Source organism: Carcharhinus amblyrhynchos, chromosome 32 (genome assembly GCF_965287045.1).
Source record: "Carcharhinus amblyrhynchos chromosome 32, sCarAmb.v2.hapA, whole genome shotgun sequence".
Lineage (NCBI taxonomy): Eukaryota > Metazoa > Chordata > Chondrichthyes > Carcharhiniformes > Carcharhinidae > Carcharhinus > Carcharhinus amblyrhynchos.
The window spans coordinates 17,880,474-17,906,269 of record NC_137355.1 but is presented as its reverse complement, the minus strand read 5'-3'; the positions used below and the strand labels follow the sequence as shown (position 1 = coordinate 17,906,269).

Genomic DNA, 25,796 nt, shown 5'->3' with positions numbered 1-25,796 from the left:
GATTGCATACCACAATTCAGATATTTGCTCATCTGCCATGCTGATTCCAAAATACTTTCAGAAATTGGCAAGATTTCTCTTGAGATGAGCTGTGAGGATGATGCAGAGATGCTTCAGCGTGATTCGGACAGGCTGAGTGTGGGCATATGCATGGCAGATGCAGTGTAATGTGGAGAAATGTGAGGTTATCCATTTTGGGAGCAATAATAGGAAGACAGTGTTGCTTGACTGGGTGTAAATTGAGATAGATGGATACTCAGTGAGACCTTGGTGTCCTTGTGCATCAGTTACTGAAAGCAAGTGCGCAGGTACAGCGGGCACTAAAAAAGGCGAATGGTATGTTGGCCTTCATAGCGAGAGGATTTGAGTACAAGGATAGGGATGTTTTACTGCAATTGAATAGGGTGTTGGTGAGGCCACACCTGGAGTATTGTGTGGAGTTTTGGTGTCCTTATCTGAGAAAGGATAGTCTTGCTATATAGGGAGTACAGTGAAGGTTTCCCAGGCTGATTCCTGGGGTGATACGACTGTCACATGAGGAGAAACAAAGTCAGTTAGGAATATGTTCATTGGAGTTGAGTGAGAGGGAATCTCATAGAAACTGATAAAATTCTAACTGGGTTAGACAGGGTAGATTCAGAAAGAATGTTCTCAGTGGTGGGGGAGTCCAAAAATGAGGGGTCATTGTTTGAGGATAAGGAGAATGGAGATAAGAATGGAGATGAGAAATTTCTTCACCCAGAGGGTGGTGAATGTGTGGAATTCATTACCACAGAATGTAGTTGAGGCCAAAACATAGGGTGATTTCAAGAAGAAATTAGATATAGCTCTAGGGGCTAAATGGATCAAGGGACATCAGCAGGGGGATGGGGGTGGGAATCAGGATATTGAATTTGATGATCAGCCATCATTATAATGAATGGCGGGGCAGGCTCAAAGGGCCGAATGGCCTACTCCTGCTTCTAGTTTCTATGAATGTGTACTAAGAGTAGGTAAAGTAAGTCACATTCTCTCCTTGGCTTGAAGAGCACAGTTCAATAGTAACAGGCTGTGAAAATTTCTGGATGTTCTAGGACATGAAACGCACTCAGTGCACAGTTTCTATTTTGGATAACTAACAGTTGCTTTCTGCGTACTTTGGTGAGACTATTGCTTAACATGGTCATTTTCTTAAAAAGATGATTTATATATGTTGTATTGTGCTTTCTATGCTACCCTTTCTAAACTCCCTCCCACTGTTTTTATGGCTAGTTTCACCCCCACCTGGAGCTGGTCTGTCCGAGTGGGTTGGACAAAGCCTGACCAAAAGTGACCGTCCGGAGCTGACCAGTGCTAATATTGTTATATCTGGGGGTAAGTAGGAGATATTGTGCCTAATATTTTGATCTTTGAGTACAATTCTTGCATTTGTTATCCTAATACAGGAGGGATCAGAGTAAGTTACAATCTTGTAATGAAATTTGCCATTTCTTGTAACATAAATAAAACAAATCAACATTGGATTTATATTCCTAGTTGTGATATACCGACAGACATCTTTCGAAAGCTCTAAATATGAAATAAACTTGAACCATTTTCTTGGGAGCTGTTCTTTTGCATCATTGTAGATTTTCTGCTTCTTTCCCTACTCCACAATATCTTATTCCATTTTCTCAATTGTGGGATAGACCACATCTAATAAGAGAGCCTTTGGCTTACTCAGCTAAGGGCTCAAATCTAAAGTTCAAGGTTGTGTCATCAGGAAAATAATTTGAATATGAGCAAGAAGTATTTAAATACAACTCACTGTAGTTCTTGTTCTTTGGCTTCTCTGCAAAATAACAGATGATAATTGGACAAAGCAAAATGCTGCACATAGAGGGGAGATGGTGGCATAATGGCATTGCTGCTGGACTGGGAATCCAGACACCCAGGGCAACATCTGGAGATCAGGGTTCAAATCCCACCACGGCAGATGGTGGCATTTGAATTCAATAAATTCTGGCATTAAAAGTCCATTGTTGATAGTTGTAAAAACCCATCTGGTTCATTAATGTCCTTTAGGGAAGGTAATCTGCCATCCTTTCCTGGTGACTCCAGAGCCACAACAATGTGGATAAATACATTGGGATGCAGGAATGGGTCTGCTTGGGACAGCTGTCGGTTCAGGCTGGATGGTCCAAATGGCCCCCCCCTTCTGCACTGTAGGGGTCTTATGATTCTAAGACACAATTGGAGGGCAGTTAGGGATGGGCAATAAATACTGGCCCATAAAATGGGTAAGGAAAACAAATGTGCTGGAAATATGAATTAAGAACTGAAAGTGCTAGAATTAATCAGTAGGTCAGGCAGCATCTGTGTTGAGAAACAGTGTTAATGTTTCAGGTTGATGATCTTTCATCAGAGCATTGTTGCCTAACTTGCTGAGTATTTCCACCACTGCTTGTTTTTATCCCTTCACTGAAAGATCTAGCAAGGTCTACTTGAATTCAGTCTGTCAATGGGAACGGCAACCTACTGGTTCTGGTTCTGGACAAGGTCTATATGAGCTCTACTTCTCCTATTGGGAAATAGATACAAAAGTCTGAGATCACGTACCAACCGACTCGAGAACAGCTTCCCTGCTGCTGTCAGACTTTTGAATGGACCTATCTTGCATTAAGTTGATCCTTCTCTACACCCTAACTATGACTTAACACTACACTCTCTCCTTTCTGTATGAATGGTATTCTTTGTCTGTATAGCACGCAAGGAACAATACTTTTCACTCCATTAATATGTGACAATAATAAATCAAATCAAAGAAGCTGTGTGACTGAATTCAGTAGCTCTAGATATATTTGTGGCTGAGCATCAGAAAGAAAATGAATGTGAATGCTGCTGAATTGTTGTAAATTCCCAGACTGTATCAACAATTGTTTGTCAGGAGGAAGCCCCTACTGTATAGTCTGCAAGTGACTTCAATCCCACACTATGCTGGCTGCCTTTAATAATGAGGCAGACAGGAATTATTGTACCGTTGCCACTATATTAAAATCTAATAGCAATTCTGTATTAGTACAGACTGTTTAAATAGCTGATATGATTGCCTTAATGTTTGCTAGGGCGTGGATTAAAGAGCGGAGAAAACTTCAAGTTGTTGTATGAGCTCGCGGACAAGTTGCATGCTGCAGGTGGGTCCATTGATAGTCATTTCATTCCTCTTTCATTAAGTGAATGTACTTCTGTAATTGAAGGTAGCTACCGATGATCCATGATGTAGTTGTTCTAAAATTAAAAGGGAAAAGTGCGCCTTACCTGTCATTAGTTTATTTTCCTCAAATTAGAAAATTATTGGAAATTAATATATTTGGATGTTCCAGTAGCTTCTTTTTGCAATAAGACTATAAGACATAAGAGCAGAATTAGGCAAGTCGGCTCATCGAGTCTGCTCTGTCATTCAATCTGATATTTTTCTCATTCCCATTCTCCTGCCTTTCCCCATAACCCCTGATCCCTTTATTAATCAAAAACATATCAATTTCTGTCTTAAACGCACTCAATGACCTGGCCTCTACAACCTTCTGCAGCAAAGAGTTCCACAGATTCACCATTCCCTGGCTGAAAAAATTCCTCCTCCATCTTCGTTTTAAAGGATTGTCCCTTTAGCCTGAGGTTGTGCCCTCTGGTTCTAGTTTTTCCTACAAGTGGAAACATCATTCCACGTCCACTCTATCCAGGCCTCGCAATATCCTGTAAATTTCAATAAGATCCCCCCCGCTCTCATCCTTCTGTTCTCCGAGTACAGTCCCTCAACCATTTCTCATACGACAGGCTCTTCACTCCAGGGATCATTCTTGTGAATCTCCTCTGGACCCTTTCCAAGGCCAGCACATCCTCCAATTATTGTCATGTGTGCATAAAGGTGAAGAGGATAGGTAAATGGCGCTCTCGTGCAGTCTATTTTGCATCATTCCCTGGCTGAACCATTGTGTGCTCCTGTGGCCATACCAACATGGCTACTTAGCCTACAGAAGGATGCAACACAGCTTGTGGCTCATTCTACTGGAGTGTAGTTACTGCACCATTGGACATATTCCAACTTCTTAATTTTAAGTTTTGAAATAACCTAATTTAGTACATCTAATCAACAGCACTTTATCAATCTTTTTGCCTTTGTGCACTTCATGTCCATGTTTTCCATTACAAACTCTACTTCCGAATTTCCAGTGGGAGCTATATATGTAAATTTGTCAGGCTGTTATTACATTTTCCTGCTTGTTGGGGTCTGCAGGGCCACCTCTCTCATGCAAGAGAGCTTAACTGTCAAGCCTGTACAGACAATTTCTGTTATAAATGTGGACAGAGGAATTTATAATGGAAAGACAGAGAAGGTGTGACAATTGGGACTGTAATACACCCATACACCCTGTTTCAATCATACTTCCACCCTTGTTCTGATTTTTTTTGCTTCAAAATAAGATATCATCTTGATGCCTCGTGCCATACACCATAGGAGATTGACTAGAATTTATATTAAAAAGTACTGCTGAGATGTTCTGTCATTTTGAGTTATGGCATAACATGATCTGCTTTGAGCCACAGTTAACCGTTTATATCCCTTTATGTATAGGAGGATGCTTCCCAAACACTTGAGAGAAAATACCCAACACTAAAATTCTAAATTTTTAAAAATAAGATTTGATTTATTGGTTTTCTTTGAATTCAATTCTGGTATACCGGTTGGATAAAGTTGTTGTGGTTTTGATACCACTACAATTTTGAACCTTGATTTCTCATTTGTAAGAGATCGTTTTGTAAGCCAGTACTGAATTTTGCAAGTATTCTCATCATGTGTTCACCGTGTTTTGCTTTGCTGCAAGGTCTAAGATGGAACACTGAGTAATTATTGTTCACCTTTGTTACAGTTGGTGCTTCTCGAGCTGCAGTAGATGCAGGGTTTGTACCCAATGATTTGCAAGTTGGACAGACTGGGAAGATTGTAGCACCTGTAAGTACGGTAGTTGGGATCCAATAAATTAGTTATTGGTAGGGCAATGCAGAGCAGTATAGGTTGATGATTTGAGAGAAGGTATAGATCACAAAGTTGGAGTCTGTATAAATCAGTATTAAAACAGACTAAATGAAATGTGTGCATACATCTCTACTGGCTTAATGTATATAAATCTGGTTCTGAATTCACACCTGCAGTAACGGACACTAGGATTTTCTCTCCTTTACTCTAAGGTGACGAAATACAAGTCATTGAACTGATGTATTTACACTGGATAAGACAGGCACTCCTTGCCCCTCAGCAGTCGATGACTGATACAAAGGGGCACTATAAGCTTTGGAGCCCTGACTTGTGCATGAAACTGTAGACTGAGTCTTGAGCTGTTAGATTTCTACTTAAGTATTTAACTGGTGGATTTTCTCCCTTTTGCTCTTGCGATTCGTAGCTCTTAACTTCTGGCACGACTTGGAAGGCAGCATTGGGTGAAATAAATTGGTGAGAGCACTGTGTGCAGTGAGTCTTCAGTTTGGGCATGGTTCTCCAGTCTCTTGCAACCAGTTCAAAAGTACCTTCAACCACGCTTTAAATAGGATTGGTTAATTTCATAATCTCTAGCCATTGCTAATAATGCCACCCATATTTTTTCCGCTATCTGTATTACGTTTTTCAGAATTAACATTACGGGAGCAGTGCCTTAACTGGTATTTTAAATCTGTATTTCTTCAGAGTGTTAAATTATAAATTTATTTGGGACCAGCAAACACAATTAAGCATAAATGATTCAAGGGAATAAGCTAAACAAATTCCTGTGTATTCAAAGCCCAGCATTTGCCTTGGGGGTAGAAAGCTAATTAGTTGTGTGGACTGTGCTGTCATTTGCTAATTTAATGATAAATGTACACACTGGAAAGAGTTTAATGCACAAGAAAATTGTGCATATATGCACCTGGGTATTTTGATTTGGGATTTTAATTCCCTGAAGGCAGATGGTAAAATGTTTCACTCGTGTGTTCCAGCAAGCACAGCTAGAATGCAAAGGTTCCATTAGTGCTCAGTTCAGGGTCATGAGGTTCCTAGTTTGAATTGAAGTCTCCTTAAAAAATTTTAACTGTCGTCTCCTGGGGTGGGTACATCCTTTGAAATCTGGTTTCGTTCGTTGCGTTTTTGTGTAGTCGCTAAGCTTATCACAATGTGACCGTAAAGCACTCCTTGTGATGTACCTTTCCAAACTTGAGCTGTTTTTCCCCAGTTATTCATTGAATGAATGATGGATACAATATTCATCACAATTTTAATTGCAATTATTTAATCCTGAAAAACATTTGAGTGCACAGGTCAGAATATTTGAACCTCAGTTGTCTACTAGTTATTGTACAATCAGTTAAAAACTTATTTGTTAGACACAAGTAGGCTTACATTGACACTGCCATGAAGTTACTGTGAAAATCCCCTAGTTGCTACACTTTGGCCCATGCTCGGGTACACTGAGGGAGAATTTAGCGTGGCCAATGAACTTAACCTGCGCATCTTTGGACTGTGGGAGGAAACTGGAGCATCTGGAGGAAACCCATGTAGACACGGGGAGAGCGTGCAGACTCTGCACAGACTGTGACCCAACTGAACCTGGGACCCTGGCACTGTGAGGCAACAGTGCTAACCACTGTGCCACCCTGTGGATTGTTGCTTCAGTGCATACGGTTTGCTGCAACAGTTCTTTTTTGAGAGATGTTGAGAATATGATAGTCAAAATCTTGCTTTTAGTAATGGACAAAAGCAAAGTAACTTAAATATTGAGAGAACTGTGGTTCTGCAAGTCAATTTGAGATTTATTTAACCTACAATTAAAGGTCAATTTACCTACATTTAAGTTGAATATTGAAATATTTTTGAAATAGAGCTGCATGTGTGTTATTGTTGATTCTTGAGAAAGATATGGAAGTATTTTGTAATGGGGTTCAGATACAAAGTTAATTTTTTCAATTATATTTTGTTTAGTAAACCACTAGATTGTAAGATTATTTTTTGGTTACAACTGCAAAATTAGTTGTCATTAGTTGATTTCACATACTATAAGAACATAAGAAATAGGAGCAGGAGTGGGCCATCTAGCCCTTCGAGCCTGCCCCGCCATTCAATAAGATCGTGGCTGATCTGAAGTGGATCAGTTCCACTTTCCCACTTTCTCCCCATAACCCTTAATTCCCTTGTCTGTCAAAAACCTATCTACCTGTGACTTAAATATATTTAGCGAGGTAGCCTCCACCACTTCAACGGGCAGAGAATTCCAGAGATTCACCACCCTTAAGTTCCTCCTCAACTCCGTTCTAAACTGTCCCCCCGCCCCCTTATCCTGAGGCTGTGGCCCTTTAGTCTTGCTGTCCTTTCTGAACAGGAAGAATCTCTCTACCTCTACCCTATCCATCCCTTTCATTATTTTCTAAACTCCAACGAGTACAGACCCAGTCTATTTAGTCTCTCTTCATAGCCCAACCCCCTCATCTCTGGTATCAGCCTAGTGAACCTCCTCTGCACTCCCTGAAGGCCAAAATATCCTTGTGCAAGGTGATCAAAACTGCACACAGTACTCCAGCTGCGGCCTCACCAGTGCCCTGTTCAGTTGCAGCAAGACCTCCCTGCTTTTATATTTAATCCCCTCGCTATAAAGACCAGCATTCCATTTGCCTTCTTGATCACCTGCTGCACCTGCAGATTGGGTTTTTGCAACTCGTGCACAATGACCCCCAGCTTCCTCTGCACTGTAGCGTGCTGCAGCTTTTCACCCTTTAAATAGTAATCCCTCCTACTATTATTCCTGCCAAAGTGGATGACCTCACACTTGCTAACATTGTACTCCATCTGCCAGGTCCTCGCCCACTTGCTCAGCCTATCCAGATCCCTCTGCAGACTTTCCACACCCTCTGCACAATTTGCTTTTCCACTCATCTTTGTGTCACTAAAGGTTGTTTCCAAAGATAAATCAACTGAAAACTACTTGGCCTTACTATATACATAGGTAAACTCTGTCCGTGAAAGCGATCTAATGTTTCAGTAGGCTTGCAGGATAGAGTCCATTAATAAATGTGTGATGTAGTAAAAATATTTGTCAGAATGCAAGGCACCTGGCGAGTGGTCTAGGACCTGACATTATCTTAATGTTGTTTACAACCTTTCTCTTATGAACTTTTCCTGCATATAGAAAGTATTTCTCTCAAACTTCTCACTAAGAAAATACTCAGTTTTGAAGTTCAATGACTACGATTGTCATTGAATTTGAAGAAAATCTAATGCATGAGGTTTCAAATCAATGGACTCCCGCTGGAAGTGAAAGTGTGGAATGCCCTTTGTAGTCTAATAATCTAACATGGTTCATGCTAATGATGGAACGAAATCTCAGACTGGGTAGTTGTGCTTTCATGAGGGCAGCAAGAGCAGATTTTAAAAAAGTAATGAGTACCTTCATTGCAATCTTAAAATTAGCATTTCAATGGCAGTGCCAAACAGAGGTGCCCTGTCACTGATGCTAACTTAGAAATAAGTGAGCCCAGCCTCACCAGTGATCCACTTTTTGAATTTCAAAATTTCTCAATTCAAGTATAGCAATATTAAATGTGTTCAAGTAAAAAAATGCAAACAGATTCTTTGTCTTTACCTTATCGCCAGCATTTGAATTTTTATCTGGATGGTATTCCTTAGCCAATTTACGGTATGCCTTCTTGAGTTCTATAAAGTACTTCAGTGCACTAGGAAAGACTTGTAGGATATTGTAGAAGTTTTATCAGTGCATGCTAATAAAGTGTGTTGTACCATTTACATGAATGTAACCTTACTTTGGTTACCTTGCTGATAGCAGTTTGTATGTAGTGTAAAAGGAATGTTGAATGCAGGTAAATATTCCTTTGCTGTTTGCAAAGTGACGCAGGCACTCACGGGGTTAATTGGTTAGTAGTCTGCTGGCACAGCTTTTTTTAATCTTTCATATAAGCTTCCATTAAAGGATGTTGGACATTACAAAGTTTGACTGAGGAGACCAGTACATGTTCTCTGTGGTTCGGCTAAAGCTCTCAATGGTTAGTGAGACCCATAAGTGCACATAAATAATGTGTCCTGAGAATAGAGACAGCCTCTAAACACAGAAGTGCCCCACAAAGCATGGCATAAGTGCTATTATGTTGCTCTCTCGATATACTTTTTGCGTATAATTTGAATGCGATTCTGCTGACTTTCCTCTTCCTACAAGGTGCATGACAGTTTTAACCAGCATTCTTGAGGTAAAGGCCCGTTGGTTGCAGTTCATGAGTCCCTTTAACCCATAGAATGAACTTCTAGTTTATTTTAATAAAATGTCTTCTGGGGCACTGTCTTACTAAAACATTCAAAGGAAAAGTGAGCAGTTCTTTATTACAGAACTTGAATTTCACTTGCACTGTAACTGCAGATCTTTGACCAGCATCTGATTTACACTGTGGATCTGATTCTCGTGGAGAGAGTTATAGTAAATAGGTGCTGATTAATAGTGTTGTTCCTCGTCCTGCTAAAAATCTACTGGGGGAGGGGGAAACTGGTTTAGATAAGGATTTCTTAGTTTCAACATACTTATATTATCCAATTTAATGAGTATATTTTAAATTTTTGAAATTAGAATTCACAGTATAAAAATATGCCATTTCCACCCATTTCAGCTAATCCTATTTCTTTGATCCCTTTGTCCTTCATTCTTCACGTTTCTATCTAGATTTTCCTTAAATGTGTGGTGGAGTTATCCCTGAGAAGTGTTGAGCCAGAGTAATGTGACACAGTCTCCCCAGGGACAGGGGTCATCTTATTCCAGTTTCACTGCAAAGCATTAGCACAACATGTGAGACAGCAATTATGAGTGATAAGCCCAACTCCATTGATGTAGAGAACAGATGCTAGGAGCTGTTGCCCAGTGGGAGAGACCATCATGTCCCACTGATAAGCTGTCGCCCACTGGGGCCCCTGACAAGTAGGGTGCTAACCTATCAGAGTCTACCTGCTTCAGTGGGTGCTTGGAACTTGAGTCTCTGCTCAACCAGTGCGACAGAATCTATTGCATTAGACAAAACAAATAAAACAAAAATGCAAAGAAAAGATGCCAGCTGTTTGGCAAGCTGGAATGTCAGGACCGTGTTTAAGAAGGGCAGAAGAGACAATCCGGGAAATTGCAGGTCTGTGAGCCTTACATCAGTATAGGGAGAATCAGAGAGAAGATTCTTAGGGCCAGGATGTACTCGCATCTGGAAAAGGATAGGTTTATTGGCAATAGGCAGCACAGTTTTGTGAAGGGGAGGTCGTGTCTTGCAAACTTAATCGAATTCTTTGAAGAAGTGACACGAAAAATTGACCAGGGCAGTTGTATAGATGGACTTTAGTAAAATCTTTGATAAGCTGCTCATGACAAGCTGATATAGAAGGTGAAGTCCTAAGGGATCCAAGGTGAGCTGGTAAGATGGATACAAAACTCGCAAAGGCATAGAAAGCTGAGTGTGAAAGGGTACTTCTGTGTGACAGGTGGTATTCCACAAGGATCAGCGCTGGGGCCTCTGTTTGTAGTATATATAAATGATTTGGAGAAAAATGTACATAGCCTGATTAGTAAATTTGCAGATGATTCAAAAATTGGGAGAGTAGCAGATAGTGAGGAGGATTGTCAGAAGATATAGCAGAATATAAATTGGCTGGAGACCTAAGCTGAAAGATGGCAGATGTAATTTAACCTGGACAAATGTGAGGTATGCGATTTGAAAGGTTTATTGCAGAAGGAAAGTGTACGATAAATGGTAGAACCCTTAGAAATATTCGCATACAGAGGGATCTAGATGTGCAGAAAAACAGTTCCCTGAAGATGGCAACCAAGGTGGTCAAGATGGTATATGGCATGCTGGCCTTCATCAGTTGGGGCGTTGAGTATAGGAATTGGAAAATCATGTAGCTATGTTAAGACTTTAGTTAGGCCGCAATTGGAGTATTGTGTACAGTTCTGGTCGCTACACTACCGGCAAGATGTTGATGCATTGGAAAGGGTACAGAAGAGATTTACCAGGATGTTGTCTGATTTAGAGGATATGGACTATGAAGAAAGGTTGAACAAACTTCGATTGTTTTCATTGGAGCGTCAGAGGGTGGTGGGGGGACCTGATAGAGGTTTATAAGATTATGATAGGCTTGGATAGAGTGGACAGACTGTCTTTTTCCCAGGGTCAAAGGGTCAATTACTCGGGGGGCATAGATTGAAAGTGAGACGGGGGAAATTTAAAAGAGATGTAAGGGGCAAGTTTTTCATGGGGTGGTGAATGCCTGGAACATGTTGCTGGAGGAGGTGATGGAAGCCAATTCTATAACAATATTCAAGAGGCATCTGGGCAGAATCATGATTAGAAGGATATGGACCACATAGAGGCAAGTTGTGTCGGCACAGACTTGGAGGGCCAAAGGGCCTGTTTCAGTGCTGTACTGTTCTTTGTTCTTCCTGGGATTGACAGACAACGTGCAGCTTGCGAATAAATGTGCAAAGACAGCTGTGATTGACATGGAACTTGAGAGGCTGAATATCGACATAGCTTCCCAACAAAAGACCCGGCTTGTTGAGAGGGAATTGGTGAAAGAAAAAACATTGCTTGTTGATCTGTCAGGGGAAAAGTCCAGAGGAAATGCATGAGCAAGTTATAGGCTTTACAGTAAGAAACTCGTTACACTTGATGGCAAACCTCCATGCTCCTAACAAGTAGTTTGGAATATGTTCTTTGCATCCACCTCTCAGCTGAAGCAGAGCTAGTTAATCTCATGAATTTCAATACGCCAACATTATGCTCCACTACAGACAAGAAAGAACGTTCTGTGCTGAACTTGACACTTCTATCAGCACAATTCTTGAGTCAAGCTGTTTTTACCTACTGGGGACTTGAACGCAAAAGTGGCCACAGACAGAGACTGACCTTTCTACCTCCAGACACCATGGGATGGGAATTATAAATGAAAATTGACAGGCACTACTTGAGTTTTGCTGGTACCATGAGCTTCTTACATAACAACTCACACTGCAGTGTGTCCTGGAGACATCTAACATCAGGGCATTGGCACCAGTGGATCTGATCACCAGACTTGACTCTCAACACACACAACTGCCCCCACAGTACCGACTGTGATACAGATACAACTCTTGAAGTTTTGTCATTTAAAGCACAAATAATATCTTCAAATCAACATTACCTATATTGCCTAGCCAGATAAGAACCAGCAGTTTCTTGAATTGATTGCTCTCCGGCACTCCCATATAGAATGCAGGAGTAAAATGGAACTTATTTCAGGACCCTGCTACAATACTGCACTTCATGGGCAATGAGCAGAAAAACGCTGACTGGTTTGAAGCTAACTTCACTGATGTCCTTGAAGCCCAGCAGTCCACTGGCCTTAATTACGAGAGAGGGCTGAGTGTGAACACTCTGAATGCACTAAGAGCCACTGAACTAAAGTGCCAGAGTCTGCTAGGCTTGGGCCAGTGACATTAGTTACAACAGCCAGAATGTCCATTGATTTAAGATGCTCAAGGCATGTATGCAGGGTTCAAATTATTAAAGGTAGATCAGGAAAGAAAACATCTCAGTTGAAAATGAAGGCAGGGGAGGTATTCACCAACTGCAATAAACAGTTTGAAGAGTTGTATAGAACACTTTATCTTGAGTTATACTGTAGGGAGAACACTCAGTATGGAAGCTTTAGACATCATAGCCTGCTTGTTGTGGCAGAGTGGGATATTGAACCCACAGTGGAGGAGCTTTGACTCAATTGGCTGATGCTATATCTCCTGAACTCATCAAACAGCCAATCCTGTAGCATCTGCATCAACCTCTGTCCCTACTAGAGAGAGGGGGCAGTGCCCCACGACATGATGTGATGTTTGTGACTGTATAAGAACAAATGTCTTGTAACGACTATTGAGGCATTGTGCTGCTGAGCATTGTGGGAAAATTATTTGCCCTGGTCAGTCTGCAGTTTCTGGCTAAACACATCTACCGTGAATCTAGTGTAGTTTCAAAACTGGAAGCTCTGTAAATTAACGTGATCGCCTCAGTCCAGCAGCTACAAGGGAATGCTGAGAGCAAAGAGACTAATCTTTATTGATCTCATTAAGATGTAGGACCATGTGAACAGAGGGGGTCTAATTAAACTGTGGAGATAAGTGTTCACACCAAAGCTGCTCGATGTGATCTCCTTCTATGACAACACGATGGGTAAAGTCAGCTATGACGAGATGGCATTGGAATGACTAATGTGGGTATGATTTGTCAACAATGTCATTATTGAATTGTGTAACAGCCAAAGATAATGGAAGATGAGCTGGACGTATCTTGGTCATTTTTGTCCAGCAATTCCTGCTTTCCATGTTTACTCTCGGATTTGAGATCTGCTCAGTGAATCAGAGTGGATGGCACCAAGAGTGATGTAAAGAAATAAGGGAGACATTTGTATGCCAGATGATCAAAATGATTTTCGACAATTGTAAGGAAGGAACTCAGCAATCAGCATGTGACATCCATATGGGATTTGAACCCTACAGTGTGAAGATATAAACTGTTAAACATGAATAATGTTGACTTCCAGATTTTGGTGGGTGGGGAAGGAGCTGTTTTTAATCTTTTTACTTTTTAACTATAATTCTGTATTTTTTTCAAATCTTCTGTTGAAAGTAAGGTACAGCAAACACTAATCACAGTCACAAAGGTACTTTCCATGGCACCTTTGCGAAGATGATCGCAGAGTTCTCTGGTGTCCTGGCCAATATTAATCATTCAGCCAGCATTCTTAAAATGGCAGATCACCTGGCCATTTATTTAACTGGTATCTTTGGGAACTGGTGGCAAGTTTTCTACATTCCAGTAGCAACAACACTTTAAATGTACTTAATTGGGTGTTAAACATTTTGAAACATCTTGATGGTGAAAGTTGGACTTTAACCTGGTGTTGTGAGACTTCTTACTGTACAAATGGAAAGTTTTTCCTAACATAATTTTGTTCTTAGCATTGAGGGTAAGATAAAACACTAGCTCAATGGAGTGTCCTACATTTAGAGCACCACCTAAAATAGTAGCACGTGATACTACTATTGATTTGAATGTTTTGACTGGCTAGCAAGGGTGAGTAATGTTTTGTGCAAAATCACGCTGAATATCCACAATGACAAGAATTGAAGGAATCCTGGAATTCCGTCACTAACAGCGTCGTGGGTCAACCCACAGCAAGTGGACTGCAGTGATTCAAGAAGGCAGCTCACCACCATCTTAAGGGCATTAGGGATGGACAATAAATGCTGGCCAGCCAGTGATGCCCACAGCCAATGAATGAATATATTTTTAAAATTGAGTTGGGACTGTTCTTTGACCAGTGGGCTGAATGGCCTGTTCTGTTCTGGGATGCCACCAACACACACACACACACACACACACACACACACACACACACACACACCAAACTCCTGGATGATCCCTTCTGTTCGCGTAGCACAAATCGGAAAAAGATTGAGTGCTCAAATGGCTTGAAGTAGCAGGTGGCATATGGTAGGCAAGCGTGTGGCACAGTGGACTGGTTTTAAGTGTTGTCATGCACCTGCGGAGTGTCAACATGTCTGATTGAGTTAGCTATAGCCTGAGCAACTGGTCACTATCTTGTGTTCTAACACAGGAAGATGATTGTTAATAAATGGACTTTTTGCAACACTTTTTTATCTTTTGGCGGGCCGACTCTTAGTGTTTGTAAATGCTGGTGGCTTAGGGGATCTTGGGTCTAGCTTGGCAAATCGTTTTGCTTTCCATGTTGTGTTTTTATTAAAAACAGGATTATTCAGTCATGCCCAGGAGTTGCTTTGCTGAAAACCTCTGAGTATGTTTATACACAGCTGGGACTCCTTTACTGCAAGCTTCTTCTCTACCTCCTGCTTTTCCTTTTTTTAAAAAAGGATAAATTCCCACCAGATTGACAGAATTTTTGATATTGCAATATCTGGTCTGGCTTTTAACTCTACCAGAGCTCTGTTCACAAATTGATGCTCTGCTCCTGTGGGGTTTGTGCAGAAACATTAAATTGTACTGAAATATTCATGTGCGAGTGCATTTAGCTGAGAGCAATTTACGTGCTGCTCCCTGGAGGCCAGAAGGAAACAGTGCGGGGCATCTCACTCCAGTAGACACCCTAACCACTCATCTTAAGAGTAATTACATGGCTTTCTTGATCAAAGCTGAAGGAAATCTTCTTAAGAGTGGGATGGGATGAGTGCTGATCTGTTGTGGCTCCTGTTCCACATTCCATCTAACTGAGTATAAATGTGCCCACCAACTCGTTCAAACAACATTGGAAAACTCATTAGTGGAACTTGGCAAAAGGATAACTTGATGCAGTGGATTTTTCTGTGCCCTCTATTCTTCACAGGCCAAATCTGACCTTACTACTTTTGCATCCTTTGGATAAACCTCCCTTGTGGAAGGTAAATTTGAATGTGTATCACAACCGCCCGTGAGTTGGTTCTTTCATGATGTTGTAAAGGACAGAAGTCTAAAATGCTGTGCTCTAAAGGAGCTCTTTAAAAATTTGATTGCCTTTCTCATGTAAAGGCACTAAAAAGGGAGCTACTGGTGAATTTGCAATACTTATCATCTGTCACTATGTATGTCGTCCACACCCCATTGTGTCTACCAGAGCATATGTTCCATGTATCCTCTTTCATGGAAACCGGAATTAGCACAGATTGTTTTATAAAATATATATACTTCAAACAGTGTTTATCCTTTCCATGTAGTCCTCTCCTTACATGAAAGAATTCTCCACTAAGCCTAGTACAGTATTGTGTTCTTGTAATATAAAAATGTGAAATTTGCCTAGAATGTGCTCGTAATAATCAACCACCACACAAGTGTGTCAAATAATGCTCTGGGGATCTGAATTCAAATCCCACCATGCCAGATGGTGAAATTTGAATTCCATTTTAAAAAATTCTAAATTAATCGTCTATATAATCTATGATCAGTTGTCAATTGGGAATAGCTTAGTGGTAAAAACTGGACAGCATGGACAAGAACAAAGAAAATTACAACACAGGAACAGGCCCTTTGGCCGTCCAAACCTGTGCTGACTATGCTGCCCAACTGAAGTAAAACCCCCTCCTCTTCCAGGGTCCATATCCCTCCATTCCCATCCCATTCATGTATTTGTCCAGACACCTCTTAAAAGTCACTACCGTATCTGCTTCCACTACTACCCTCGTCAGAGTTCCAGGCACAAGTTGGACTGAAGGACCTGTTTCCATGCTGTTAACCTCTATGACTTAGTCTTGCCTGCACGTGTAGCACACGCTGTGTTAGGCGTCTGAATGTTAAAACTCTCATCTGAACCAATTTGGGAGGGGGGGGGGGTGGGGGTGGAATTTGGAGGTGTTGTCTTAATGGAGTCAAAAATGAATTGAGGCAACAGTTTTAGAGAATTCCAATGTCTGGCCCTGTCTGAATTCTCCCTTTACACACTCAGTTGTAGATTTTCACGGGTGGTAATATCACTGGTGGAAGATTCTACGTTATTTTCAACAAAATTGCTATTACATGCTTTCAGCATTGCTGATTACTGGCCAGGTTGGGATGGTGCTCTAACAGGTCTTCACTGGTTTGATTAGCCTTTCATTCTGTATGAAGATTGAGGAAGTTCCCAAAGGATTGATGTGTTGCTGAAATGAGGTGTCTTCCAGTTTCGTGCTTCATGTTTCACTAACTAGCCCTCTGAATAGTTTAACCCTTATCAATACAATGTTTTGTGAGCTTTTTAAAACATCACTGAAGTGCATTTACAATTGTACTTACAGTAATCTCTTCCCCACAACTCTGCATGCTTGTGGTGGTATTTGATGGATAAACCCATTTAAGCTGGTGGAGGGGTGCAGAATATTGCTACATGTTGGCGTGGCTGGGGTGGATGTCTAGGGAGGCAAGGGATAGGGGAATGTCTATGGGGGCATGGCCTCAAAATAAGGGGGAGCAGGTTTAGGACTGAGTTAAGGAGGAACTTCTTCACACAAAGGATTGTGAATCTGTGGAATTCCCTGCCCAGTGAAGCCGTTGAGGCTACGTCCTTGAATGTTTTTAAGGCAAGGATAGATCAATATTTGAACAGTGAAGGATTTGAACAGTTGAGGGTTATGGTGAGTGGGCGGGTAAGTGGAGCTGAGTCCATGAAAAGATCAGCCATGATCTTATTGAATGGCGATGCAGGCTCAAAGGGCCAGATGGCCTACTCTTGCTCCTAGTTCTTATGATAGAGGAAGATAGAACCTTTCAAGAGAGTCTAAAAGAAAGTGATGAGCAGTATACTTGCCAACAATCTAGAAGAGTTGGATACAATGGGACTTTGTATTTTGTTTCGGTTCATGTGTTGTGATGGATTAAAAGCACTCTTAATAGCTAGTGGTCAGATAATGCAGCATTGTTTCAGGAAACACATTCTTTTTGTCGACCACACTGTTTACTTTTAATTTAAAAGCACTTAACGTGATTCAATAGTTTTGATTTTATTCCAGCCTTTATACACCTGATTGGAACAAGATTTTCTGCCACTATGCTAATGATGCAAAATTATAATTTCATTTTATTCTATCTAGTCAACTCCAAATTGTAGTTTGAATTTTTATGAAGCAGTCTGCGCACACAACTTTTCTTTAAATTCAAATTTAGTTCAACTTTGCTGGAATGTAATGACTTCAGCAGAAAAATGCGAAGTGATACATTTAATGTATCCCCTGAGGGTTTGTGTAGGTAGGAAAGGCGCTGTTTTCGTAACTGGAGGGTAAAGGTTTAAAACAATTGGCTAAAAGGCTAGAGATGAGTGACGTGATGGTGGGAGGGGGGTGGTGGGAGATGAGAATTTTTAAATTCTCAGCGATAAGACCTGGAATACGTTGCCTAATGCTTCAAAAGGGAAAGGACAGGGTACAGAGAGCAAGAGTTTGGAACTGATTAGATAGCTCTTTCAGAGAACTAGAAGTGGCTTGATGGACCAAATGGTCGCCGCCTTTGCATCTGTGATTCTATAATTATGTGAATGTGTGGCTTAATAAAACTCTTATGACAACAAACCCTAACTTTTACTTGCTATAAGCAATTACGTCCTGCCCCCTTATCTGAAAGTCTATGACTTTCCAGTTGATAGTTATGATATTTGAACCTGAATCCTAATGCATGATAAATGGGAAATTTTCACGATGCTAAATTGCCAATACATCATTTTGACTTTGAAAGCCCAAAAATTCAGACATTATGTGGAAGCTAAAACCTTTGTATCTGATTTAAATGTTCTATCCTGTTGGCTGAGTCACAATGCAAGTCTGAAATTTTGTAATTTCTTTTAAGCTATGGTGGCACAGTGATTAACACTGCTGCCTCTCAGTGCCGGGGACCTGGGTTCGATTCCAGCCTCGGGTGACTGGGTGGAGTTTGCACATTCTGCCTGTATCTGAGTGAGTTTCCTCCAGGTGCTCTGGTTTCCTCCCGCACTCTGAAGATGTGCCAGTTAGGTTGATTGGCCATGCTCTATTTTCCCTTTAGTGTCCCAGGATGTGTGGGTCAGGTTGATTGGCCATGCTAAATTGCCTCTTCGAGTCAGAAGTATTAGCAGGGTAAATGTGTGAGGTTACGGGTTTAGGGCCTGGGTGGATTGTTGTTGGTGCAGGCCTGATGTCACAAATGGCCTCCTTCTGCATTGGAGGAATTCTACGATTGTATTCTTTTATTTTCATTCTTGTAAAACAACCTTACTGGAAATCATTTTGTGTGAACTACTTTCAGCTTTTGTGTTTATTCAGATTTATGCTGAAGGGTAACACATGAACAAATCTGATCTAAGTTTTTATTTGATTGATGAGATGAGAAATCATTTAACAATTTTAGAGCCTTTAATATGTGCTTCACAAGAGTGTTATCGGACAAAACTTGACACTGAGTCACATGAGAGATTTAGAGCAAGATTGATCAAAGTGGAAAGTTTTGAGGACTGACTCTAAGTCAGAGTTAAAATTAAAAGCTAAACTTTTAGTCACAAGTAGGCTTACGCTAATGCTGCAATGGAGTTACTGTGAAGTTCTTCTAGTCGCCACACTCCAGCGCCTGTTTGGGTACATTAAGGGAGAATTTAGCATGACCACTTCACCTAACCAGCACGTCTTTCCGACTGTGGGAGGAAACTGGAGTACCTGGAGGAAACCCATGCAGACACGGGGAGAACGTGCAGACTCGCACAGACAGTGACCCAAGCCAGGAGTCGAACCTGCGTCCCTGGCGCAGTGAAGTAGCAGTGCTAACCACTGAACTGCTGTGCCACCCAGTGATGTTTAGGGAAGGCATTTCAGAGTCATGGACATGAGGACAGCCGCCAGTGGTGGAGCAAAGGAAATCAGAGATGCTTAAGAGGCCAGAATTGCAAGGGCACATAGATATCGAGTGGTTGTAACCAGTTATTTGATGTAGAATCTATACTGAATTACATTGCGACTGTTGCTGAGACCAAGAGATGCTTTTGACCCCTGTCTTGCATTTTACTCTCTAACAAACATTTTTTTTACATTTGTAGGAGCTGTATATTGCTGTTGGGATTTCAGGAGCAATACAGCATCTGGCAGGAATGAAGGACAGCAAGGTATTTTAAACAGAACATGTTCTTTTAATGACACAGTTCTTGGCTGACATGGTTAAAATAGCCTAGAGGGTTCGTTTCTTGTTTTTTTTTTAGGAGTAGGTTGGTGTAGTTGCTTTGCTTTTAATCTAATCCAGTGAATGCGGGTTGAAATCCTACCATGCTAATATTAGGATTTGCAATAAAAACGAAACCTGGGGATGAACAGCCTAGCATCAGCCAAAGACGCCATAAAAATCTATTAGCTTCAGTAACAACAGCCTTTAGGGAAGGAGATCTGCCATCCTTATCTGGTCTGGCTTATCCTATGACTTCATTCCCTCATCAACTTCTTTGACACTTCATTGACCTATGGAGTAGACCATAAGACAATTGGACATAAGGAGCAGAATTAGGCCACTCAACCCATCAAGTGTGCTCTGCCATTCAATCATGGCTGATATTTTTCTCGTCCCCATTCTCCCACAAGCCTTGATCCTCTTATTAATCAAGAACCTATCTATCTCTGTCTTAAAGACACTCGATTACCTGGCCTCCACAGCCCTCTGCAGCAAAGAGTTCCACAGATTCACCACACTCCGGCTAAATAAATTCCTCCTCATCCCAGTTTTAAAGGATCATCCCTTTAGCCTGAAGTTGTGCCCTCTAGTTCTACTTTCCTACTAGTGGAAACGTCCTCTCCACATTCACTCCATGCAGGCTCGCAGTATCCTGTAAGTTTCAATAAGATTCCCCCCTCATCCTTCTAAACTCTTGAGTACAGACCCAGAATCCTCAACTTGTTCCTCATAGAACAAGTTCTTCATTCCAGGGATCATTCTTGTGAACCTCCTGTAGACCCTTTCCGAGGCCAGCACATACTGTGCACAATACTCCAGATGGGGTCTGACCAGAGCCTTATACAGCCTCAGAAGTACATCCCTGCTCTTGTATTCTAGCCCTCTCGACACGAATGCTAACATTACATTTGCCTTCCTAACTGCCAACAGAACCTGCACGTTAACCTTAAGAGAATCTTGAACAAGGACTCCCAAGTCCCTTTTGTATTTCTGATTTCCTGAGCATTTCCCCATTTTTAGAAAATAGTTTGCCTCCATCCCTCCTATCAAAGTGCATAACCTCACACTTTTCCACATTGTATTCCATCTGCCACTTCTTTGCCCACTCTCCTAACATGTCCAAGTCCTTCTGCAGCCCCCCCCACCCCCCACCGCCTCAATACTACCTGTCTGTCTACCTGTAGCCCAGCAAACTGCTCCACATGGACTACAGAAGACCTTAAAGGCTCAGCACCACTCAAGGGTGACTAGGGAAAGGCAATAAACGCCAGTCTTGCCAGTGCCACCCACATTCTGAGAATGAATGTATTTTTAAAAAAGATTAAAATTCTCCACATATGTCACAGCAAAAAAAAACTTGACAAATTGGCCTTGAGGCCAGACTGTTTTTGGTTTTGATTTCCTGTGCATTTTATTCTTGTTTAAACTGACGACCTAACAGATCCCAGCAGAGAGGAATTACTCATTCTAATGGTGTAGAGAAAATATAGTAGCATGGTCTGCCATTTCAACTTGAATAATTCAGATTCCCCCACTCTGGAGCTCAATATAGTATCCCGACCATTTCCCCAGCGATGATCAAAGTTTGGTAAAAATGTTCAGAGATGGTAGGAACTAAAATCCTGATTCATCATTTACTCCCACGTTAGAATCGTTCTCTCTCCTTCTGAAGTGAAATTACTTCTGGCATTTGTGTAGTAGTGAATTGTTGTGAAACATCTTTGTTTGTTATGATGGAAGAAGGAAACAGGAATTTCATGTCAACCTGTTGTCATGTTCATATGCTTGTACTGCACAGTGCAATTTTTTGTTCTCAGTGTTTACAAAGTACTTTTGTTGTACCCAATGACTGGCCTTTTTAATTCTAGTCCTCCATTTGCGCAATAGCTTCTAGGAATTTCCCTTACTTTTGTATTTGTGAGCTGTGAAATCCCTGTGCGATATATATTTCTTCCTGTGATCCATTTACTGTCTTGTTAAGTTGTTGCACTGAACACTAGACACTGAGACCGTGATCTGCAGTAGCTTAATCCTTCCTCCGGCTTTGGGTACTGTTGCTGCTTGCAATCGCCTGCCACGACGGTTTAAATTCAGATGGCTTTCATGTGTTGTCTAATCTACTGTGTTTATACTTGATCCATCTCCGAATTAATGTAACGAAGGGATAGACCATTGAGCCCCTCAATTTAGCTCCCGGCTGATTTGTCCCTCAACTTCATTCATTTGTCTTTGTTCCATATCCCTAGATATCTTACCTAACAACTTATTGATTTCTGCCTTGAAAAATTCAGTGAACACACCATCCATAGCTTTTTGAAGAAGAGAGCTCCACATTTCATTATTTTACGTGAGGCAATTTACTCTCCAATGATATGGTGGTGTCAGAGCTCCCAGAGCCTATTTAAACCAAAAGAATTTTGACCAGTGATTTTAAAATAATCTTTCCCCTTTTCTGCTGTTTAATATTGCAGTTTATAATTAGTGTGTTTATATACTGTTGCTTGCTGTTTCCGATTTTGTGTGGCTATATTTGCATTCCAACTGTTGCATTATTAATATGCAATCTCTTTGCTGTAGAATGATTTTGTGTGAATTCTGCATCTGTGGTCGTTCCAGTTTTAACATTAAAATGGACTGAATTTATTCGGTTTAAAGATCTGTCAGATGAACTCAAACATAACAATGCATGATATAAACTATACATGGAATCATCCAGAGTGAAAGCTGTTTTTTCTCTTTGAAGCCATTAACCTTCTTAGTTGGAAGCATACCAAAAAAAGTTAACCCCTTATGACGTGATCATAGTTTTTAAGAACTTGCATTTAGTTGAAAGTTGAAACCATAATGTTCTGGCAAATAATGCATTGAGATTATTCTAAATTGATGTTAAAATGCTAGTGTGGCACTTAATAATGGAGTTGAATTAGTGGTTAGCACTGCTGCCTCACAGCACCGGGAACTGAACCCTGGTCCCCCACTTGAGTCACTGTCTATGTGGAGTTTGCACATTCTCCCCATATCTGTGTGCGTTTCCTCCGGGTGCTCCCAAAGTCCAAAAGACGTATTGGTTAGGGTTCGTTGGCCATGCAGACTTCTCCCTCGGGGTGTACCCGATTGGGCACCGGAGTGTGACAATTAGGGGGTTTTCACAGTAACTTCATTGCAATGTTAATGCAAGCCTACTTGTGATGCTAATAAATAAATTTAACCTTTTGAAGTGTCTTTCCACAAGTGGGTCCAGTGTGGCATAAAAAAATTCTCATTGGGAAATAAATAAGTTGTGCCTTCACAAATTCTCCAGCCAGTTGTGAAGGGAGAAAAATAACTTGCCCCAAAGAAACCACAGCTCCTGAAGGCATAATTATTTAAAGATAACCGTATTGTGGGGTTATTTGTGAACTTCGCAGAATAAGATCATAATGTGATTTACAAAGAACAGGTTTAATGGGGAAAATTTTCTGTATTGTAATAGAACTATAAAAATTTCAGTCCATCATTTTATGACACATTGGGATTTTCTTTCTATTTTAATTTGGAGGATGGGGTAAAATCAGTTTTAACATTGGCTTCAACCAGCTGTACCATTGGAGGAATCGCAGCTGGTTGAAGCCAATTAGTGACCATTATATGTGACCTAGCTAGACTTAGTTCAGTGAAATAAAGCAAAATTTACTGTTGCTAAAACAAGGATTCTAAATGATAGAATATGGTGACCACAATGCAGCTTTCTTATTTGCGAAAGAGGAGTTGGATCAGACCTGTTGTTAGAACACAAGCCCTGCCTGAAAAAGCTACCTTTTATTCTTCTAGTGTGTTCGATGATTGATTGGCTGGCTGTGTAGTTTCACACTCTTCAGTCACTTTGCAAAGAATCAATCTAATGTAACTGTACGAAAAATTATTTTCTTCCCAGTCTCTTGTGCAAAGTTGTAGCAAGTACTTTTAATTTTTGATCCTGTACTCCTCCTAGCACCGTGTTCTGCAGTGCAGGCCTGGGCTCTGCAGGAACGCTCATTCACGTCCTGCCCCAGAGACTTGATCACAAAATTCATGCTGGACTTTTTAGTGGAACAGTGAAGGAAGTTCAGTGCTGTCAACCGCGATGCCTATCGGATAAGGCACTAAATTAAGCCTCTACCTTCCCCTGAGGTGTATGGAAAAAAAAACCATGTTCAAAGAGCAGGTGAATTCACTTCAGTGTCCTGATTCAACATGTATTCCTCAATGAACATCACAAGAACACATTAACTAGTCATTCAATTCATTACTTATTGTTGTATCTGAGGTGCTGATTGTGTTTCATCTCCAAACAAGTGACAATCCTCAATTTATTTAACCGAATTGTGAAGCATTTTGAGACATCCCAAATGAATGCAAATTTGGATTATTTTTAAAACAAAATAATACATTTTGGATACAGATATCTTGTTCTATGTCTTGGAATAGTTACTTTTAAGATTGGGTATTACTCAGAGCAGATAACATGGGTCTAGAAGCTCTGCCACATTACATTTCAGAAAGGTGTATTGCTCTAAGTAATTACTGTTGAAAATGACAGTTCATTCACAAGTAAAGAAATGAATTCATTTCTCCTTAACAATTTTTCAAATGGACAAAACTCTTTTGATCATCGCAGTCTTTTTGATTTGATTTAGTATTGTCACATTTGTTGGGATACAGCAAAAAGTATTGTTTCTTGCACACTATACCCACAAAGCATACCATTCATAGAGAAAGAAACTAGAGAGTGCAGAATGTAGTGTATTCATAGCTAGGGTGCAGAGAAAGATCAACTTAAAGCAAGATAGGTCCACTCAAAAGTCTGGCAGCAGCAGGGAAGAAGCTGTTCTTGAGTTGGTTGGTACATGACCTCAGACTTTTGTATCTTTTCCCAAAGGAAGAAGGTGGAAGAGAGAATGTCCGGGGTGCATGGGGTCCTTAATTATACTGGTTGCTTTGCCGAGGCAGTGGGAAGTGTGGATGTAGTCAGTGGATGGGAGGCTGGTTTGTGTGATGGATTGAGCTATAGCTCCTTACAGTCTTGGGCAGAGCGGGAACCGTACCAAGCTGTGATACAGTCAGAAAAAATGCTTTCTTTGGTGCATCTGTAAAAGTTGGATAGAGTCTGGAGTGTGAGCACAATAATTTCAACTGCCTTTCTAGTTCCTGTAAACACGTTGTCAGTGGTAGTCATGTTCCACATTTTTATTCTGCATTTTCTTTCCCAGTTACTTTGAACAGTTTAACCACAAACTTATATGGAAATAAGCTGCAATCTAAAAGATTCTCCCATGTTTTAAAAAAAAATCTTGTCTCACCCATTTTCCTGCTAATTGCCCTCTTTGTAAATGTTTACTGCCACATTTAAAATAATACCGAGTTGTATTGACTTGTCACAGTGTTAATTACACCCACTACTGGCAGGAGGACATAACTGACAGGGTGACCAGTTTATATAGCGGATGATACATAAAAGGATAATGGAAATATGTGAATAAGGGTAGGATGTGAGACTTCAAATTGAGGACTAAACTACAACAGTACACTCTCGTTCAACTATTCCTCAACCTCTCTAATCCCTCTTCAACTTATTCACAACTCCCTTTCTGCAGTATCACCTAGACCAGACATGGAGAGGATGTTTCCACGAGTAGGAAAAACTAGAACCAGAGGGCACAACCTCAGGCTAAAGGGACGAGGAGGAGGAATTTCTTCAGCCAGAGAGTGGTGAATCTGTGGAACTCTGCCGTAGAGGGCTGTGGAGGCCAGGTCATTGAGTGTCTTTAAGACAGAGATAGGTCCTTGATTAATAAGGGGATCATTATGGGGAAATTATGGGGAAAAGCCAGGAGAATGGGGTTGGGGAAAATATCAGCCATGATTGAATGGCAGAGCAGACTTCATAGAATCATAGAAACCCTACAGTGCAGAAAGGAGCCCTTCGGCCCATCGAGCCTGCATCGACCGCAAGCCCTACCCCCACATCCCTACACATTTACCGACTAATCCCTCTAACCTAAGCATCCTAGTACTTGATGGGCTGAGTGGCCTAATTCTACTCCTAGTCTTACGATCACACGTGGTTG

At 41.0% G+C, this 25,796-nt stretch overlaps 1 protein-coding gene across 1 annotated transcript in view; it reads left to right on the top strand.

Moving 5' to 3' along the window:
* etfa (electron transfer flavoprotein subunit alpha) overlaps positions 1-25,796 on the top strand; it is a 48,214-nt gene that overhangs the window by 15,775 nt on the left and 6,643 nt on the right. The window contains exons 7-10 of the mRNA XM_080216053.1: positions 1,252-1,353; positions 3,084-3,152; positions 4,887-4,969; positions 19,589-19,654. Of these exons, the coding sequence (XP_080072179.1) occupies positions 1,252-1,353; positions 3,084-3,152; positions 4,887-4,969; positions 19,589-19,654 (320 nt within the window). The remainder of the gene's footprint in view (positions 1-1,251; positions 1,354-3,083; positions 3,153-4,886; positions 4,970-19,588; positions 19,655-25,796) is intronic.